This window comes from Periplaneta americana, chromosome 7, assembly GCF_040183065.1.
Source record: "Periplaneta americana isolate PAMFEO1 chromosome 7, P.americana_PAMFEO1_priV1, whole genome shotgun sequence".
NCBI classification, from domain to species: Eukaryota; Metazoa; Arthropoda; class Insecta; order Blattodea; family Blattidae; genus Periplaneta; species Periplaneta americana.
In genome coordinates this window covers 58,444,904-58,467,555 of record NC_091123.1, presented here as the reverse complement: position 1 = coordinate 58,467,555, position 22,652 = coordinate 58,444,904, and the positions used below count along the sequence as shown (strand labels likewise).

General features: G+C 34.0%; 1 protein-coding gene across 3 annotated transcripts in view; it reads left to right on the top strand.

Moving 5' to 3' along the window:
- The window catches only part of LOC138703133 (uncharacterized), a 50,350-nt gene that overhangs the window by 5,811 nt on the left and 21,887 nt on the right, over nt 1–22,652 (top strand). The window contains exons 2-7 of one of the 3 annotated variants that reach the window (XM_069830757.1): nt 3,194–3,278; nt 5,902–6,137; nt 8,804–9,577; nt 11,345–11,526; nt 15,855–18,598; nt 20,848–20,993. In XM_069830757.1, coding sequence (XP_069686858.1) covers nt 5,976–6,137; nt 8,804–9,577; nt 11,345–11,526; nt 15,855–18,598; nt 20,848–20,993 — 4,008 coding nt within the window. In that variant the 5' untranslated portion in view covers nt 3,194–3,278; nt 5,902–5,975. Of the gene's footprint in view, nt 1–3,193; nt 3,279–5,901; nt 6,138–8,803; nt 9,578–11,344; nt 11,527–15,854; nt 18,599–20,847; nt 20,994–22,652 lie in introns of those variants that run through there. The other 2 variants (XM_069830758.1, XM_069830759.1) reach the window with 2 other exon arrangements.

Genomic DNA, 22,652 nt, shown 5'->3' with positions numbered 1-22,652 from the left:
AAGTGGAAAATCCATAGTTTATTTGGTAACTATTGCGAGTAGGATCGTGACTTTTGTCCATATCGATAGAAAATCTAATAAAGAATCATTTATCCCTCTGGTATATTTCAATAGTGTGGACGGTTTTCATGTAAATTTAATTTAAAAACCAGTAATTTGAAGCCACTGATTGATGCAACCAGCTTGCAACATTGTAGCCAGAAAGAGAGATGGAACAAAGGCAGACAGACTGAGTTTGTTGACCTTTTACATTTGTATTAAGAGAAGAAAGAGGCGGCGATGTTGCTAGACTGCTGAAACTTCCAACTCAGTTTTCTAATTAAACGTGTATGGCCGGGTAGCTCAGTTGGTAGAGCAGCTGGCTGCGGACTGGAAGGTCCGGGGTTCGATCCCAGGTGGTGACAGGATTTTTTCTCGTTGCCAAACTTTCAGAACGGCCCCGAGGTTCACTCAGCCTCCTATAAAATTGAGTACCGGGTCTTTCCCGGGGGTAAAAGGCGGCCAGAGCGTGGTGCCGACCACACCACCTCATTCTAGTGCCGAGGTCATGGAAAGCATGGGGCTCTACCTCCATGCCCCCCAAGTGCCTTCATGGCATGTTACGGGGATACCTTTTACCTTTTATGTAATCACAAAACGTAATATAGGTTTTCTATTTATGTAAGTGTACCTATCGTCTTTTCAATCTGCAGGATTATTTCACTTCCACTCTGTAGATACATGTACGCAAAAATAATTTTAAATAAATCTTATAGCCCCATTAATGCTTACTACTTGCTTTGTATTCATTTAGAAACTTTTACATACTGAAAGCCCCTTTAAGGAGAATTGTCATTGTAGATTGTACATAAAAATATTTAATTAGAACAACCTTCAAAACATCATAGCACTATTCATGGTATAAACTATTTGCTTTGCTTTCATTCAAAAATTTTACATCATCTCCTATATGTTTGAAAAAATCTCTACAGAACAAGTTAAAATTTCTAACAATTTGTAATTCAGCCTTAATAAGTTCAACAGGACTTCTTTTTCTTACATTAGTCCACTTGTTACTCATTACTGAAAACAATCTTTCAGTATGTAAATAAACCTTTATGAGAGAAAACATTTATTAAATACGTGAGACAGGAGACTAGAGAAAATGTGGGTAAAATATGGGACAACCCGTATGTGGGAGACCTGGCAACCTTATCTCTTTGTGTGATTTCCTTCAGTTTGTGTGGTGTTGTGTATAATTTGACTAGTAACTCCCTCAAGCTAAATTATATTCAAACATTTTCAGATCCTTATCTCACTAATATGTTGCTAATGTTTATATATAACAACTATTTGTCATTCACCCATATGAAGCCAGTTGTGTGGACCAATTTACCGAAAAAGTTGTTGCCCAGAGTGTGCCATAGAAGGCTTGGTCTATGCCACATCCATGATGAGATGTGTTATTTGTCATATTTCTTCATAAATATTTTCAAATTTATTTTTAACTACGGCAACTTAATTTTCCATTTCGTCATTAATTTAGTAATTTATATAGATCGGAGGTATGGAATACTAATTATAGAATTAAAAGCAAGCTACTTGCTACAGATATGGATTGTCTAAGAAGAAGCTGTTAAATATCACGATTAGAGAAATAAGAAATGGGGAATCAGGAGGGTACAGTAATTAATTTGGAAAATATTATAGAAAGAATGGAAATGAAGGTGCTTAGATGGTTCGGACACACCAAGAAGATGAATGGGCATAGATGACCTAGGATGCTTCTAGAATGGGTACTCCTTGAAGAAAGACAAAGAGGATGACCGAGAAAATGTTGGAGAGATGAGGTGGAAGATACATGAAGACTAGGATGCTAGAGGAGAACATGTGTTAAGATAGAATTAAGTGGAAACTGGGAACAGAGAAAGTGTCAACCATAATAAAACGTGTGTGTGTGTGTGCACATGCATGTGCGGGCATGTGTGTTTTTTGTGTAATAGTATTTAATCATTCCAAAGAAAATATTTGTGTGTACATATAAATATCCCTTTTTAGATTAAATTTTCTCGTTTGTTTTCTCCCAGTTTTCTTCACTTGTGCTCTGTGAAAATTATTTACAATCAGAAGTCTTGAAAGCAGACAGAATTAAGTTGTCATCACCATCACCAGAGATGTATGGTCAACTTAAGTTAAATGTCGTGGTGCCCTGAAAAAACATGGTTTAATCACTCATTAAAAAGTGATTTATGAGAGACATTAATACAGAATGGCCTGAGATTGGATCCTTTGTTACACACTCTCCCTTGTGAGAATTATGAATAGCCATTACCCATTAGGCATTCACAAACAGCAAGAGTCTCTGATCATATGGTCAACACTGCAACGAAATCACAGATAAAGAGAATACAAGATATAAGGGAAATGTACCCATAAAACAATAATCACATGTCCAATCCTAAGAAGGGGAAGGTAACTTTCTACTTCTTTCAGGAATTGAATTCAAGTTCATTTGATTCATAGCTACAAGTAGAAACATTACCAGTTGAGTACAGGATAAAATACAGAACTAAGTAAAAATTATTGATCTTCGTAAATAGTGAGGTCATTTGATATGTAATTGCATGTTGTCCTTACACAACATCACAAATTTAGTTTAAGAGAATCTCAGAAATTAGTCTTCCTAATTTGTTTCACGTCATAACTAAATGGAATTTGTGTTTTACTGCATTCAATTTTCCTGTTTATATTTTTATAATTAAAGAATTGAAATTAGTTTTTGATAGATATATGTGCACAAAGCAGAGTCAATTCATAAGCCTCACACTATTATTCTATCGTTATAAGATAATGTCACAGTTTTTGCAACATCACTTTCATTTTTTATTTTTTTTTTTTTAACTTCTGAGAAAGTTTAATAATTTTTAGGACATAGTACATTTTCACCGAATTTAACTGCAGTGGTATGTACGAGATTCTTTATCGTTTTATTAAAGAATCTTAAATAGCTTTCAAGTCCTGTTTGTAATACCAATTAAAAATACTCAGTATAACTTTTCCTATTATTTGAATCCATATAAGTTCCATGAATTGTTACAGTACTATAACATGTCTGAATCAAAACGATTTTCCTTGTAAGGTTTTTATCAGCTCCTTCTGTTAAGTGGATGTCGAATGTTGGACAGTAACCCTATCATTGCATGGTGTGTTTCAGGATCCCTACTCCTACACCTGTTCTTCCCCAGACTACAAGCCCATTGCAAACTGTTGCTCGAAGACATCGAGTCTACAGAGAGCTGGTAATCTTATATATATAATTCGTAATGCTGTTAGTTTTTTAGAACAGAGGGATTCAGTCAATTTTAAGACAGAATCCTTAACACACTACTCTCCATGACTGGAATCTAGGCCCTGGCAGTTGGGAGAAATTTAGGGATGAAAACAGCCACTACTCTTGGTGACAGTACTAGAAATGTATCTTTATAATTCATCACTCAAAGTTGTTCATTACCTTTCGAAAACATTAGTTTAGTATAGCTCTGTAATTCTTCGTTATTTTACAGTCACTAGCACCGCTAGTGAATGAAATATATTCAATACTATTAGTAGAAGTTTTCTTCTGTCCAGAGAATGGATGGGTTCACAGTGTCACCATCCTAAATTATTTTCAGGACCACAGTTATCAGTCATAGACAGTACTCTACTATGCCTATTCTCCTTAAAATTTTGGCTGAATGAATTTAATTGTTGTTGCTTATCTCACTAATCTTTGTCATAATATATTCACTTACAAACATGACAGAATTTCTTGCTGCAAATTTTGAGCGATACTGACCTTTTGATGATGTATCTTTTCATATTAACATTTTTCTAATTCCTTACACGACTATTATATATTAATGTTTTGTTTACTCTCAGTTCAAGTTTTTGTATAATTGAAAGTAAGCATTTCTACTAATATTTTACACTTAAAAATGATAAAGGTGTGATATAATATTGCACCCAATTCGTTAACAGATTTCGGCAATACAGAATAAAAGAAAAAAAAAAACAGTGTATTTGCTGTAAATGTAACATGTTATTTACATATTGTCAACTGATTTTGAATAGCATTGAGTGTAATATATATTTTTTTCTTCTTCCTCACTTTTTTCTATGATATTATTCTGCATTTCACTCCCATGTAACATTATCGAAGTCCACACCTGTGGAGTAATGCTTAGCACATTTGGCCACGAAACCAGGTGGCCCGAGTTCGATTCCCGGTCGGGGCAAGTTTTTTCCTCAACCCAATATGAGGAAATGCAGGGTAACTTTTGGTGCTGGACCCCGGACTCATTTCACTGGCATTATCACCTTCATCTCATTCAGATGCTAAATAACCTAAGATGTTGATACAGCGTCGTAAAATAACCTACAAAAAAAGAAAAGACATTATCGAATATGAATTTTATTGTACTCTTAATATGGGTTCCTGAGTATAGTATGCAGGCGTGAGAATTGTTGTTGTTGTTGTAGATTTTACATTACAAGCTATAAGCAGTTATCCTTTGCCTTGATTTTCTGTGAAATAATAGCAACAACATTCTTATGCAGTCAGCATAAGAGTAAAAATAATGTTATTCCTGATTTAAATTATGGCCCTGATACTTGGATATTAATTTAAAATGAGGAAAGAAAGTGTTTCAGGCGAGGAGCTTCAGCTCACTACAAGTCTTGCTCTTCTCCTTCATGCCTTTTTTGACCTCTTTTCCTTTGACCTTGTGTGTTCCAAAAACTATAACTGCCTTGAATTGCATCCTGATATGCAGAGTATGTCCAGTCCATCTTAAATTTTTCCTCTTTATATTGGTGTTAATTAGTTCTGCTGACAAACAAAGGTTATAGAAACAAATGGTTACAGCAGATGATGAGAATGAAAGAAAACAGAAATTCTAAGCTAATATCCCATTATAACCCAGAAGGACAATTAGATGTTGGAAGATCATGGATGGGATGAAATGACATTGTGAATAAATTCTGAATGACAGAGAGTGTTACAGATAAGAAATGCAGAAGCAGCTATGCTGCCCTCATTGAGAAAAAATTTGGATGACACTGAACATTACTTAGAAAATTCTCTTAAAAATCATAGTGGTGCAAGAACTATGATCCGATCCTGTAATAAGGTGTAGATTTTAAATATAGAGCATGGCATTGAAATTGACCATAATCTTCTGTTTTCGGATATACCGGTACTTGATTTCATCTTCATATACTTAGATATTGGAGCTCCGAAAAACCCAACTTCATGAGTTTCTGCATGATGTAGAAACAGGAGTATTGTGCACTATAATTGGTGAGAGTATAATGACTTCATTACTTTTAACAAATTATTCGTGTTTAAAGTTGTGAGGAAATTATTTTGTGTCCCTTTTGTGGTGATTTAGCAGAGAGGGAATGTCAGCACAAACCACTATTCTATGGACGAATTCTTCTTACAGTGTTAAAGGACAAAGTTATCAGTAGGAGTGTGTGGCCTTCTCGATCCCCTGACCTAATTTCTTGTCATTTTCATCTCTGGGGAAATTTAAAAGAAAAAAATACCATGTACAGCAATAATCCATATGTGCCTGGCCATTAAAAATATGATAGGAAATTTCCCTCTCTGAAGGTAACAGACTACAATATGTTTTCATGAACCAAGGTCCATTTTTCTACTAACTCTGTAATTATTGCAGTAGATCTGCCAGTTATTCTCTTTGTAATATCTTATTGTTTAAAGAAATTTTTAACTTTGCAGGAAATTTTCCACAATAACCATTATTTTAGATTTCTCGGTATTAATTTTCATGTTACATTTCTCTGGGGGAAAAATCTAAATTATAGTATATTGGTTCATTATATATCTTCTTCACAAGGCGCATTCTTTTTGTTTTAAAGATGGGATACAGAGAAGAGAATTGTAAGAGTGCTGAATTTTAAGACTGATCAAGAATAATAACCTGACTGCAGCCATGGAGAACAGAAATAACAGATGTGACAAACTTATATTCCAACCAATAGACAAAGGAGCAGATGTGGTGGATCAATTGAAATACTGCCAAAACTATTTTCAGCATATTTCAAATAACATTTCTGACTCAGAAAAAATATCACTGCTTTATGACAACTTACGGGTAAGTATTATTATTATATTTATTATTATCATTATCATTAGAGTACGGATTTTTAGGTCGTTAAAATGTAATTTTAGGTGCCTAAAATAGGCTTAAAAGTATAGGAAATAGTCTCTAAAGAATTGAAAATGGACTCTAACAAAAAATAATGTTTTCTTTAAAAACATGTTCCAAATCATTAGGAATTCACATCTGGAATTTAATAATTTTAAATGCTTATACACCATTACCACCACTACTACTAAAAGTACAAGAACAACAAATATCTAACTAGTTATACATAAACTAAACAATTAAATGTGAAAAATAAGTTTTAGACATAAATTTAGTACACAAACAAGTCTAATATAATCAATTTTTACCAAGCCTTATCCGTTGATGTCCATAATTAGCTTCTCAATAAATTACTAATACTTTTTCTAAATTTGCAACTAAAAAGCAATGCTGTCTGTCACTCAACATAAATTTGTAAGCTGAAAATGAATGGTTCACGTCCACTGAAGTAACAGGAGTGTATTTCAATTTTGACATTAGTTGGACAGAAATGTTACATTGTAAATCCATGTTCTTCCCAGTTAGGATATCTGAAGCAGTACACAAGTCCTTCAGTCCTACATTTCGCTACAGAACTTGCTCCAATTTATCCCATACTGTAATTCCAACAGAAGCAGGAACACATTTGGAATTTGAATTACAAATTTTCGAAATAAGAATGAGTGTTTTGACCTATTAGAGATAAAACATACTTAATAGGTCAAAATAGGCTTTGTCGTCAAAATAAGCTTTCTTAGGTGCTATTAAAATACCAATTTTAGGCATAGTTTTATATGAAACGTGTACATGCAAGTTTTTATGAACTTATCTTTTAAGGATTAAAATAGGTTTTTACCTAAAATCCGAAGCCTAATTATCATCATATAGAGAGAATGCTTCGAGTTTTCATTAACTGCCTTCTAAAAAAGAGATAGTTTTTTTTTTGGTGTGTGTGTTTGTGTTTTTTTTTTTTTAAGGACATAGCTGATCATAGATGAGATTAAGGAGAATGATAAGGCCTTTGCAGACTGTTCAGAGAAGTGAAAGGGATGCCGTGATAAGTGTGTGAAGTCCCAAGGGGAAGTACTTTGAAAGGGACTAAAGCATCATTGTCTTATGTTATATAGGCTATTTTTTTTTTAATATTAAATGGCTGGATACTTTCCTGACAGGTCTTATATATGAAAGGATCCTGAAATGAAGGAAAGCCACTTTAAATATCAAGTACTAGCTTTTCTAGCTCTAAAACTTGATGGTTTCCCCATGTCAGAGCGACTGATTTATCTTAAAAACGAATAGTTTACTACCTATAAATTGTATAAATCTTTGAATTTCTGTATTTATATCTGAGTTGTTGGAGAATCTTTGTCATATTAAATTTTTAAATCTTGGAAGAAAACTTTAGAAATTTAATGGACAGTGTCATACAACTCATACTTCCTTTATTGTTATTCAAAACTCCCATTTCATTTCCAGTTTTGAAGGAAATCGTGCTAAAGATTTTTTATCTTCTTTTGTTATTCATAAAAGTCCATTTCTATCATCTGCATTTGAACCCCTGAATATCATGTTTAATAACAAGTATGGTAACCATTCTACTATCAGTCATTACGAGATCATGTATTTTCCTGAATGTGCTTTGATCCTGGTTGAGTGGAAGAGAAGGCCTGATGGCCTTAACTCTGCCAGGGAAAATAACTATTGTTGTTGTAATTATTATTATTATTATTATTATTATTATTATTATTGTTATTATTATTATTATAAATATCAATAAATAAATATATTATTACTGCTACTACTGCTGCTACTACTACTACTACTACTACTACTACTACTACTACTACTACTATTATTATTATTATTATTATTATTATTATTATTATTATTATTATTAATTGCTTCTACATTTGCATATAAATGTAATGAACAATTTTCATACCAATTGTATTTTTGATTTGCATATCCTCACCTTCATTCTATTCTGAAAGAAACCATTATAAAGGAATAGAATGGAATGTAATTTGGGGAGAGGGGCACTGTGACTGAGCACTGCGACCCTTCACGATCTATTGTGCTAATAAAGCTAGGCGCATTTCCAAACCCACACCAGCTGACTACACTAAGGTTCACTGCATACCCAGGTTTCAAGCAGGCAACCCCACTCATCCATAGGCTAGCCCCCTCTGTGCGTCGCTAGCCAGTATTCAGAGAATGCTATGGAATGATGACATAATGGAGAAATGGTGTTGATGTCTAATATGGGGAAACAGGAGAATGCCAAGAAAAACCCCAACTGCGACCTTGTTTGCTGCAAGTGTCACTATGGATTAACCGAGATTCGAACCTGAACTGGCTGCATGACAGGCTGAAAGTCTGACCACTCAGCTACAGCAGAACCATTATAAAGACTTTTATTACTGCTTAAATTTCTCGGACAGATTTCAACCTGTGAACTTCGGATTTCATTTCAAGTTTCATAACCACTCAACCATCAAGACTTTGATCACATGTCATTTAATTTTCTCTGCTATTTATTCTTACTATTAGCACCACCACAATAACTACTACCATTACTATTGCTGTCATAATAACAGGTATATCTATAGAATTAATTTGGTCTTCATTTTCAGGTTGTGATCGGCATTGTCCAGAAGTTATCAAGAAACATTGAGTGGACAACCATAGACATAATCAGAAATATTTGCATTTCACTAACTAAAATCATTGCGTCTTGTAGTCTCCCTTTAGATGGACAGTTGTTAAGTTCCACAGCACTTTGTTCATTGCTGCATAGAATATTATCAGTAAAAGAGATTATACATTTGTTTTATTCATATCTCTGTACAGAGAAACTTATTGTTCTTACTTTTGATCAATCAGATTGGTCATCAGATTTTCACATTTGTGTTCAAAATGTTGAGATTTTCAAAGTTTGTCTCTGTCATGGTATTCTAAAAATAAATGGAGCCTCAGATATTTTGTATCAAACTGAAAAAAATGAAAATTCGTTAATATATAAAATGTTTAACCTCATAGAGAATGTTTGTATGAAGTATTCTAGATTGACAGGTATATCATTCAAAGTGTTAGTGTTGTGGTTGAATAAGATGTCGTCAGAACTCAAGTTGCACTTGACAAGTGACATACTTCAGAGGATATTTATAATCATAAACAGCAACTGGGAAAGCCCTTTAAGTGGTATTAAAGAACAGAATATTCGACTGTTTGATCTTTTTTTGGATGCCTGTGCAACAAATTCAACCAACAAAGTGGATCAGCGTGTTAATACAGTGTTTCAATCTGTAACTAATTTATTGCATCATATTATGGAAGAACAGTCATGGAAGATGAAGAGCAAGTTCTTGATGTTGAGTATGTTGGTGCCAAGATACGGAGTAAGGAAGGTAATAACGAAATTGTACTTGATCCTTTAAAATATTGATGTAACTAGTGGCATATCCATGTATCATTGTGAGTCGACCTGGTTGGCGAGTTGGTATAGCGCTGGCCTTCTATGCCCAAGTTGCGGGTTCGATCCTGGGCCAGGTTGATGGCATTTAAGTGTGCTTAAATGCGACAGGCTCATGTCAGTAGATTTACTGGCATGTAAAAGAACTCCTGCGGGACAAAATTCCGGCATATCCGGCGACGCTGGTATAACCTCTGCAGTTGCGAGCGTCGTTAAATAAAACATAACATTTGACATATTTTGTATCATTGTAAGATGGACTGCACATGGTAATGAAAATAACTGAATTCTTGCAAAATGCATTTATGAGAAAGTATGTGTGATCTTAGTGACACTGACTTTTTAAGAGGGGTCTACTAATACTCATGCTCAACCAATGCCGATATTCATAATAAGTGAAAGAAATCTTTTTCTGTGTTGGCACGAAATTGTTCCGCTGTGTTATGCTCAAAGAGGTGTTAATCCTTCTTATCTGACCCTTCATTCCTTTCATTCCATTCTTCAGTCCATGCACAATATGCACACTTATTTTCAATAGACCTAAAATAAACTTCAAAGGCTGCCTGTTAAAAAAAAGTGGAAGGATGGAAAACCTGGAAAAGAAGATAACTGTTGGCAACTCTTATCTTTCTGAGGAAAGAAATAATTATATCGTTAATATCGTTATATTTTGTTCATTAACTCTGTCACCAATAACAGTATTATACTTTGAATTAAATCTAAAAGTAAAAATTTGTCTGTGTATAAATCTAATAGATTGAATGTGTGTAGTATGCAGAAAGTCCAATATTTCGGTAAATAATAACGCTAATGATAATTGAAATGTAGTCGAGACTGTTCTTCCTTTCTTCGGTGTTTGTCATCATTTCAATTTCTTGACATAAACAGTCTCTTCTATTTTTTTTTTTGTCACTCTTGTTTCGCAAGTTTATATGCAGTTTAATTTCCTCTTATTCCTGTATTTGTGTATATTAAACATAAATTTTATGTTCATGTGTTTGTGTCTGCATGTATGCTTGTATCATGTGTGCATTGTCATCACCATCCACTATCACCACATTAATTACATTTCTATTTTTAAGATACTCTCAGATCGAGTGGTTATGTTGCAGTGTCGGCAAAATGGGGGAAGTTACATGATAGTTACTTACTTCATAGGGTCCTTTAAATTATTTTGAATAGTTGTATAATATTACGTAGACTTCTAATTCCGAACAGAAAATATTTTCAAGAGAAAGCCTAACACCCCAGCCACAAGCCTTTACAGGGAGATCAGCAGAAATGAGTGGGGAAAATTGAGATATGACATAACCCTTCGGTCAGACAGTATGTCAAAGTTTTTTAAGCCCAATTGTTGACGCTCAACGTTTATGGCATTGAAATTTAAATGGCCCAAATATTTTATCGAAATTGAAATGGCCCTATATTTTATTGAAATTGAAATGGCTCAATATTTTATTCTATTATATATATATATATATATATATATATATATATATATATCTGTGTGTGCGTGTGCATGTGTTTTTTTTTTTTTTGGAAAGACAGCAGAAAATACTTAAAACGTTTTTATTAATTCTCATTATAGAAAATATCAAATAAATAAGTGATAGAAATATTTAATAGGTGATAATTTAATATAAATAAAAGTTTTTATACACTTAAAGCAAAATTACTATTTCATTATTTATTTCAACTTCAGACATTTGCAGAATTTCCGGATCTTGCACCTGGCCTTCTTTCAAGTCTGTCCTACAGCCACTTGGCAGCTGCAGGCAGTGATACATACAGAAGTTGTATTAAGAATATGGCTGTAGAGGACTGGATTCTTATCTTCCTTGATCCAGTTGTTATGTTGTTGACTGATGGACGTGAAATCATTAGGTATCTTATGTAATGTCAGTATATTAATTTGAATATGTATGTTTGATTGCTTATAACTTTAAACATGTGATTCAGTTTTAAGTAATTGGCGGACTTTTTGTATTATCAACTCATCTAGTGTGAACATTGAAACTTCTTAAGTTGGTTAAATAATTTAAACATTATAGAATTGTTCCAGCAATTTTACTTATTGATAAATCATAGATACTTTCTTCTCCCTTCCCTCCTTCTCCCCTTCCCAAGAAATGAGAAGCAGGTTGCTCGAAAACAATGTTTAGAAAAATTGAAAGTTGTTGTTGTTTTCTAATGCCAGGCGTTTGACAATAAAGTCATTTGATCTCTTGCACTCCAATATTTTTCAAAGATATTATCATGACTAGCCACTGAAGCACAGATTTTGAGATGTTCCGAATCCATTTCTTGGTTTGAGTTGCACAATGGGCAGTTAGGGGACTGATATATTCCAATTCTATGCAGGTGTTTGGCCAAACAATCATGGCCTGTTGCCAATCTAAATGCAGCTACAGACGATTTTCGTGGTAAATCGGGAATTAACTGTGGATTTTGATGCAGAGAGTTCCATTTTCCCCTTGGGATTGAGTTATCAAATTTTGTTTGTTGAAGTCTAAGTATGTAGATTTAATAAATCTCTTTACAGAGTAATGTGTAGATTTAGTAACAGGTCTGTAAGTAGCAGTGCTGCCCTTCTTTGCTAAAGCATCCGTATTCTTGTTTCCCAGGATTCCACAATGGGATGGTATCCATTGCAATACAATTCTTTTATTGAGTGATATTAATTGAGAGAGCATTTTAGTTATTTCTGCTGTTTGAGATGAAGGTGTGTGTTTAGAGACGATTGATAGAATAGCTGCTTTGGAGTCTGACAGTATAACTGCATTCCTAAATTTATTGATGTGGCATAGAAGATTCCTGAGACATTCACATATTGCAATGATTTAACCTTCAAAACTTGTTGTTCCATATCCAAGAGATCTATAAAGTGAGAAGAGACAGCATGTAACACCTCCACTGGCACCTTGTTCTCTGGAGATCAAAGATCCATCGGTGTATAAATGAAGCCAGTTTTGTGGAGGGTACCTAATTATTAATTGTCTCTAAAGACAATTGTTTCAGTATTTCAGTGTTTACTTCTGATTTCAGTATTTCTTCTGTTAAATTTAGATTATATTCTATATTTAATAGAGTTAAAGGGTTCGGTTTAATTTGTAAGTTTTCTTTTAAATTCGGGATATTGATTTTCTGTTTTAATTCTTGAACAATGGATATGAAACTTTTTTGAGTTTTCAATTTACAGAGAGGACTGTATGAATGCCAATTGTTTCCTGGTAATCTAATAAGTTTTTCATATTGAATCAGTGCTTTTTCTTCTATTGTCATTTTGATGCTGTTAATATTAGTGAGGAATCTCATACAATCTATTGGCGTTATTTTGATTCCACCAGTAATGAGTCTGAAAGCTTGGTTTTGAACATATTCTATGTCGTTTATGAAAGGTGAAGTAATTAAAATTTCTCCGCAGTATGTCAGCACTGGCTGTATAAACATTTTGTATGTAGTGTTTAAAGTATTCCTAGAGCATCCCCATTTCTTTCCTGCTAGTCTTTTTAGAAGGGAGAATCTTTTACGAGCTTTTTCAGAAATGTATTTCAAATGGTTGCTCCATGTTAACTTACTATCGAAAATAACTCCAAGATATTTGGATTCATAAGTCCTAGGAAGGTGTTGGCCTTGTATTGGATATTGAATTCTCTTTCCTTTTTTACCGAATGAAAACATTTGGTAGTTACTTTTGCTTAAATTGAGTGTCATCAAATTTGATGTATTCCATTCATGTAGTTGATTTAGAGCTTTAAGAGCAGAATTTTGAATTTTGTCTCTATGTCTGTAAGATCTGGAAGTCCAGAAAACTATATCATCTGCAAATAGTGTTGTTTTCATGTTTGATTCCTCTAATAGGGAGGGTAAGTCATTTATATAAATATTGAATAAAGTTGTGCTGAGGACAGCGCCCTGAGGTAGACCTCGATATGTTTGTCTGTAACTAGAAAGTGAGTTATTGAATTTAGTGGCAATGAATCTTTGACTAAGGAATTCTGATATCCATCTGAACATATTGCTGGAGATACCTAATTTCTGGAGTTTTAGTAATAATTTATTTCTCTGAACAGAGTCATATGCTAACTGAAAATCAATAAATATTGCCAAGGTTTCTTGTTAAAACTGTCTTTTATTTCTTGGCCGAGGCGTATGACTTGTTCATTGGATTGGTAGAGTGTAGTAGTCGAAAACCAGCTTGTCTTGGTGATAAAAGATTTTGGGATTCTAAATACCAAGTTAATCTGTTGGAGATCATGGACTCCATGGTTTTTGCTATCATGCTTAATAGTGCTATTGGTCGATAACTATTAACATCCTGAGCAGGTTTCCCTTTTTTTGTGAATTGGTACAATGATTGCTTTTTTCAAAGCTGCAGGAATTGAGGTGTTCCATATTTCAAACCCAACTCAACTGGTAACTTCATTGTGCTGTTTTTGTCCCCACCATCATCATCATCATCATTATCATCACCCTGGCAATTGAAAGTTATATACCACATTTTCTCGAATACCCTGCGCCCTTGAATAAGCCAACACCTCACTTTTGAAGGGGAAAAAAGAAAAAAAATTGCAAAAATAAAACTTGCAACAAATGTATTCACGACAAATTAAAAACAATTAAACATACATACAGTTCAGTTAACAATAAATTTTATCTTGGAACAGGACGCATTTCAAACCCAACTCAACTGGTAACTTCATTGTGCTGTTTTTGTCTCCACCATCATCATCATCATCACCCTGGCAATCGTCTTCACTCTCACTTCCCCATACATAATTGTCCTCTGTTCCATTCAGCTGATTGGAGATGCTACACTTTTTGAAGCTCTCTTTAACAAGAGGGAGTGATATGCATGCCCAAACATCACGAATCCATTGAAAATATAAGACACACAAACTATATATTTGTCACACTTGATCTTTATTCTGACACATGTACTGCGAATCCAAACACTATTTAACAATATTAACAATTGAAATACATGTGCGAGTAAATAATGGCGTGCAGTGCTATCTTTGAAGTTGCGCGGGAGGAAAATCAGGCACTGTTGCCAATTTCATTTTGAATAAGCCGCCTACCTGTATTTTTTACTTGTATATTTCGGAAAAAAAGTGCGCGGGATATTCGAAAAAAATACAGTATTTAAAAATATATTACAACATAAAGCATTTTGAAAACGGAAATATATAAATACAAAATTACACGAAGTTTGGTACGAAGCATGATCAAATGAAATCCGTTTGCTCTGTTACATAATGTGTTGTCCTTGAAGTATGATCAGGAAGTATGTGGCATGATAGTCACCTTGTAACAGAGCAATTGAGAACAGTTTGATTCTGTTTACAGGAAGTGTAGATATCACGCTCCTCTTAATATGGCTAGTGTTACTCCAAATTATCCCAAGTGACCAGCAAGTGGTGATTTAATTCTTAGTAGCAGAAGACTCTAGGCCAGCCAACTTAAAGCCCCACTTTGTCACTATGTGACTTTCATTTGTTTGGATCCTTAAAGAAAGCCCTAAGGAGGACAGATTCCACAGAAATGGTGAAGTGAAAACTGTAGTGTTGAAATGGTTCAAGAAGCAGCCAAAGTGACACCACCACACACAATAGAATCTGTGTGTGAATGTCTGTGGACTTCTTCTAAGGAAGCTTCCTGCATGTACAGTGATCCTTTCATATCTATAATAATTTTTATGTAACTTAATATGTAAATAAATTTAAAAATCGTCTCGAACGGGTTTCATTTGATCGCTCCTTTATTATCATGAGAAAAATATTAAATTACTCTGCTTTAAATCTCAAATCTTGTAACGTGATTCATTTCGAAAATATACCAAATGAGATCACTTCTCTGACAAGAAGAACTCTTCTGCCCACCAAGAAAATATTATAGAAGTTTATTTAAATATATATCTAAAACAGAACTATTCTAATTCTTTTACTACAAATTTCCTTAAGCGTGCATTGGCATTTCGTAATCTAATTATTAATAATTAACACAATGAATAGCAGTTAAGCATGTCATGAAAAGAATTTCTGTTCCAAAATAAAAAAGATTGAGACTATGATAGTATAAATAAAATTGTTTGTATAATGAAAGGACATACCATTTCCTGTGTACACTTTTAAGTCTAATATTTTAAAAGAAATTATGCGATCTCCAGAACCGTATTAGTTCGTAATTTGTTCTTTTTTCTTTTATTACAGCACTGAAAAACAGAACTTATTCAACTATTGGATACCAAATACTTTGAAGATATTTCCTCAAGTCTTAAACATTCTTATGGAAAGGTTAATAGAAGCATCACATCAATATGGATTTGAAAACAATATCTTTTCCATCTTCAGTCTTCTGAAGCTTGGGAAGAAAGGAGGCTTATTTTGCAACACGTGGGAAGAACACTTTTCTTTATGTTCTCTTACATTTGATGACTTTCTAAATCTTCTGAATTTTGCTCTTGAACATTCCAATGAAGCAGTTAGGGCTGAGGGCTTTGCAGTTGTCTGCACTTCATCTAAAACTCGTGTTATACCCTCTGCCAAAGAGTTCGAACTGGTACAGAAGTTTCTTTTGGAGAATGTGAATATTGATAGCTCTTCTTTGCGACAGGCAATTTTGAATTCATTTATGTTGTTTCTCTCCCGTTTAAAAGATTCTGGACTTCATGAATTAAAAACAAATGGATATAAACACAATCCTGAAGTGACTGTCGAAGGACTAACAATAATGGAACGTGGAAAAGTTGGGAATTATAAAGTTTCAAATTTAGAAATAAATTGCAAAGAAATTGCTAAGTTAACTCCAACTTTACAATTCTTTGAATGGTTACATAATTTCCTTATATCAAACCTTGAGCCAGGAACAAATTATCAAAGAAAAATTGTTTCTCTTCATCTTTATAAGCTCGTATTAGCTTGCTTCAATGGCGCATCTCAAAAGATTGAGAAGAGTAGTAGACAGCGACCTAAAAAAATGCCTCAAGAAGGTGAAAGGTTGGTACAATATGCCCTGAATCTTGGAAAATGGCATTTTAAGTCTGATAAGAGTCATAAAATCCTACTGAGTTCTATTCTAGATCCAACAGACGACATAAGAGAAACTGCAGGTTTAATCTTAGTGGAATTCTTTGACTTCAGAGAACTGAGTGCTGAAAAGTCTAAACCAATGCTAGAATTTGCTTTACATCTGTGTAGTAGTCCTTTGTTTTATGAAACAGAAAGTGGAGCATTGCTCATGAAAGTACTTGGTAATTGGACTTACAAGATGCCTGAAGAGAAACGTGATAAAGTGATTTGTAAGATGGTGAATGTGGATGTCAAAAGAAGTGTCAAGAAGAGTAGGAACCAGGACAGTGGTAGCATTTTGCCTCTCGCTAATCAGGACAAATTGTTGGCAGGCCTTATTTATAAGCCTAAAGTTTCTAATTATCAACAAGGTGAATTAAAGGCTACTAAAATTGAACTGAAGGAAAATGTTGCAACTTTTGAAGGACTAAGAGTGATGGAATTGTCTGAATGTGAGAAAATGGGGGATTATGATTTGCCTAGAATATTTGAAGGATTGTCAGTTATAGCAAGAGATGGGTCGGTTGGTCAGCAAACTGTTCCTCCTCCTGACAAGACTTGCTCTCCATCTGATATGAAAGATCCAAGAAAGAATTATATAAGTAAAGATTCAGAATTTGAAAGTCTTAGCAGTAGTGGTTGGTTTGATGAGGCAAAAGTTATGCCAAGAGATAAAGTGATTGGCCATCGTGTTGTTTCTCGTCCTGCTGACAAAACTTGCTTTGAAACTAACACTGCAGGTTCAAAAGAAGATTGTGCGAGTCACTCATTCAAGAAAGGAAATGTGGAAAGTGTTGCATGGTTTGACAGGCCAGGAACATTTGAAAAATTAACAGATAATGATCAATACAGCTTATTTCCAACTGCTGAAGAAACTCATTGGGGTAGAACAGATTCAAAGGGATATAATGTAAGGCAGAAAGTTAATTCCTACCCTTTAAATTATGATAATAAAGAAAACCATTCCGTATATGAAGAATTCATATCAGAGTCTTGGGAGGACTATTTCTTAGAAGAAAATGATAATAAATCATCAACAGGAATAAATGTCGCTGAAAGAAAAATTGACGATTGGAGATATCAGAACTTGTCATCAAAGGAAGTACAAGATGCAGATGATGATGATCATACAGAGGCAAATAACTCACAATTACAGACATCAACAGTATCATTAAGGTCACGGAGAAGATCTAGAAGACCTAGAAGGAAAAAATTAAAAAATCTGGTTGGACGGTCGGGATACTCCACAAGACTTCATATTGAAAACACTGCAATAGACAGGGATTTGCCTGTTGAAGAGTTGGGCTGGTCACTGTGGAATCAGTTTTCGTCATCTAGCATTAAAGCTACTACATTCAATTCACAGATATCATACAGTCCAGTCTCATCATCATCTGGCTATGAGAGTCCAAAGTCTCAGCAACCAACCTATCACAAAGATTTTTTCAGTTCAGATCAGGAAATCCATACAAGATCACAAGATAGAAGTAGGTCTGTCAGTATTGGCTCTGACATTTTTAATTCATCAAAATTCAGTTCATTTTCTGGTAAAAGTAGTGCCAAGGGCAGTGTTTACGGAAAATCTTTAAGTAATCAGTCAGAAATGAATAAAACACCATATCATGGCACAGCACCATTGTCATTGTTTCTTATAATGCGAGCTGAGGAACAGTTAGTTTCTTTGAAGGAAAATATTTTTCAAGCTGCTTGTTCTGGATCTCCTCTACATGGTACTCTCACGGCTCTGACCCGGATTGCTGCTCAGTCAACTGGACCAGAATTTGGATGCATGTCTGAAGACGAAGTTAATTGGATACTCAGCTTACTGGAAAATGCCATTTCCTTTTTGTTAGATTTACTGGCAGCCAAATCAATTAGCAAATCAGGTGAGTAGTTGTAGTGACAGTTTACAATAGTGAAAAGAAAATTGCAAACTAATTTTTGACTCTAATAAAGATGAAGGTTCATATTAGAAAGATTACATTAAGTTCAAAGTTATCATTAGATTTGAGGTTTGCAGATTCATGTTCAGCTGACGGGTGATGGATGTTTACTTACTTTCTTTTAAGGAATCCAGAGGTTCAATGCCGCCCTCACATAAGCCATAAGCCAACCATCGGTCCCTATCCTGAGCAAGATTAATCCATTCTCTATCATCATATCCCACCTCCCTCAAATCCATTTTAATATTATCTTCCCATCTATGTCTCGGCCTCCCCAAAGGTCTTTTTCCCTCCGGCCTCCCAACTAACACTCTATATGCATTTCTGGATTCTAATCTGTTCCTAATTTTATTATGTCAGGTGAAGAATACAATGCATGCAGTTCTGTGTTGTTTAACTTTCTCCATTCTCCTGTAACTTCATCCCTCTTAGCCCCAAATATTTTTCTAAGCACCTTATTCTCAAACACCCTTAACCTATGTTCCTCTCTCAAAGTGAGAGTCCAAGTTTCATAACCATAAAGAACAACTGGTAATATAACTGTTTTATAAATTCTAACTTTCAGATTTTTTGACAGCAGACTGGATGATAAAAACTTCTCGACCGAATAATAACAGGCATTTCCCATATTTATTCTGTGTTTTAATTTCCTCCCGAGTATCATTTATAGTTGTTACTGTTGCTCCCAGGTATTTGAATTTTTCCACCTCTTCAAAGAATAAATTTGCAATTTTTATATTTCCATTTCGTACAATATTCTCGTCACGAGACATAATCATATACTTTGTCTTTTCGGGATTTACTTCCAAACCTATCTCTTTGTGCTTCAAGTATAATTCCCGTATTTTCCCTAATCGTTTGTGGATTTTCTCTTAATATATTCACGTCCATTCTGAGGCTTATTTTGAGGTTTCGTAACAAGCTGTTTTTTATGGTGATGGGGTGTTAGCCCTTCACCTAACCCCCAAGCTGGAAGACCACCCCTCATCAGCTGTCTACGACTGCTTATTCAATATATTCACAGCTACCCTCCATATCTGGAGGCCATCTCCCCGATCCACAACCTGAGGACGCGCCATGCCATGGTGATAGGGACCCACAATACATGGATGGATGTTTAACATCAATAAAAATGCTATGCATCCTTAGAAGTGAAATTAAGTTTGCCATAGATTTATGATACCTAGAAGAATACTGTCCTTAAATGAAAGATATGCAGGCTAATTTCACTACTAAGTCATCTTCAGCTATCATCCTATAATTGGACAGAGTTATGCAATAAGAGACTAACCGCCAAAAAACCTGTTTTCGAGATACTGATCATTGAAATAAATGTGATTTTTATTAAACATTTTATGCAAGAAGTATTGTAACATTCATACTATTAAAAAAAAAAAAAAGCACAAATAATACTGAAAAAGGCTAACCGATTTTTAATAACAGACTAACAGTTGATTTAACATTGCAAAGCAAAATAAATGTTATGCAATAAATGAATTTTGCTTACAAATAACAGCAAAATACAGATATCGCATTCTTGATTTTTTCCGAGTTAAATGATCCAGCCAACAACAGATTTGTGCAAATATCTCAATTTTTTTACATTGTCTGTTGGTCTATTGTTGTATAACTCTGTCCAATTGTGTTTTTCAGCGATCTCACCTCAGAAACGAAATTTGATACTACTAGACTATTATAGTTATTTTCTATATTGGGATGCATAGAAAACCAACCAACCATTCATATACTGGTATAACTTGTTCACATGGTTATTAATTCTATCTCAAGCTTATCTGTACGATACGAGAATCATGTATGTGTGTATTCAATGCGTACCCACTTCACTTACGTGATTTGGATAGAATCATATGTACGTTTTATTGATATTTTTAATCTCTTTTCAGTACTAGCTTTTCTTAGTCTCTTTTGAATTTTAATCTCGTTATTCCCTTGTATCCATTCAATTAACATCACTGGCAACATAATACAAAGTAAATTTAGTTGTTCTAGATTGTAAACCTTTAATATGGTATTGAATTGTCTCCTTTTTACTGACACTCAGCCTGTGTTTAATTTTAATCTTCAACTCCTTACCACTTGTTTCAGTGTCAGCTTCGTTAAAACGTAATTTTTATCAGTTTCCTCTATTCTGATGTGTAGAATTTAACATAATGGAATATATTTTTATGCAGATGTTGCACCTTCATTTGCTGAGATGGATGAGGCCATAAAAAGTAGCATTCAGGAGTCACTTTGCAACCTAGAGATAGAAGAGGAAGAGATGCAACTGTCACCAGCTCACCAGTTGGTCTACAATTGTGTTTGGCTGAATTTGAAAGTATGTCTTGCCTTTTCATAAGTCTTTTAATTCGTGTTGCTAACTATAAACCACATTATTACTGAAAAAGTTAAGTAACTTTTTACCTACAACCAACGATTAATGATAATTTTTCCTCGCAAAAATAGTGCACATTGTGACAGCATTGCGAAGTAATGGCATGGCTGTAACATCAGACAAATAGCTGTAAATCCTGGCTGTTGTGCACATAGATGTTACACTGCTTTGATTCTCCTTCTCAAGTTGTAGAAGCTAATTTCACAATTCTTTTGGATGCAATTACTCTGAAATCATACTTTTTTATGGACAAATAATTATCATATGTAGGTATTGTAAATTGAATTATTCTACAACAAGGGGGAAAGGAACTAGCCACCATACTACATTATCTCTTGGTTTAGTTGCCTCGTAAGTGGTGCCTTGTTGGTATCACTTGTGCCATTTAGGCCTTTCTTCGGACAGTTGATTAAACAACAAACAATATAGATAAAATATCGTAGAAACTCTATTACTTTTCCCAAAAATTAATAATAAAAATATTAATACTTGTACAGTTTTCTCGGTTGTCGAAATATTCAAATTCTGATAAAATCTGTAATTTCACACGGATTCTTCTAATATTTGGAAGAAGTGTTAAATTCATGTTTTAACACAAGTATCTATCAATGGTTTCGATGTTCGACACAAAGAAACAAAATTGTAAAAATTTAGATTTCACGAGATTTTCAGATATGAAAACTTGAATAAAAATTATAAATTCCAACTGATTCTTCTAATTTCTTAAAATTTATTAAAAGCTACAATTTTCAAAGAAAACTCCACAAGGAACACAGTGTTACTAGATTTTTCTGTTCCTTCCTTTCAGTAAGTCATACCTGAAAAGGAAAGCAATAAGTTTCTTTTCAACTTGTATATATTGTTCAGTTTGAGGTTATTTCGTATGTTTGTTTTTGAAGTGAAACTTCTTTAGGTAGGTTACGAGTCAAATGAAGTGAAACAAAATTCTGTGACGAATGGTTTAAAAAGGGCTTTGCATGTTTTACTACAGCATCATGTGTATTAATATAGTATTGCATAAATAAAGTTGTTGATCTTTGTGGTCTTCCACCAATTTATGCATTACGGTGCGTCGTCTGTGTAGTGATGTGACGTTATACAGTTCAAATCAGTGAGTGACATTACATTGCTGAGAAACTTTTTGCTAGAAAATATGCCGAAATCAGGGTTGAATGAAGTAGAGCGTAGTGTGAGCGAAAGCATGCCAATAAACTGTTGGAAGTTCAGTTAAAACGAAAAATAGCAGACTGGAATATGTGTGGGAATGTGGGGCAATGCAGTTCAGTTATTATGTGTATTTAGTGAATGTCCCTACAATCTGGGGCATTATTTCAGTTTTTACTTGAGGGGAGCAAGATTTTTTAGTGAAGCCCTTATAGGATATAGTCTATATTGTGTGGCGTATCTTTCCCATTTTCTCTGAAATGATCTATTTTCCACACTATAAACCGGGGTAAACTTGGCCATAAAAAAAGAATTTAAACCTTGATATCAAATGCACTAAACATATTTTTAAAGTTCATTATTTAATTTCTTAAGTATTTTTTATTAATTTAGGCACAAATAGGGCTAATGTCATGATTGTTTTTGTTTATTTTATTG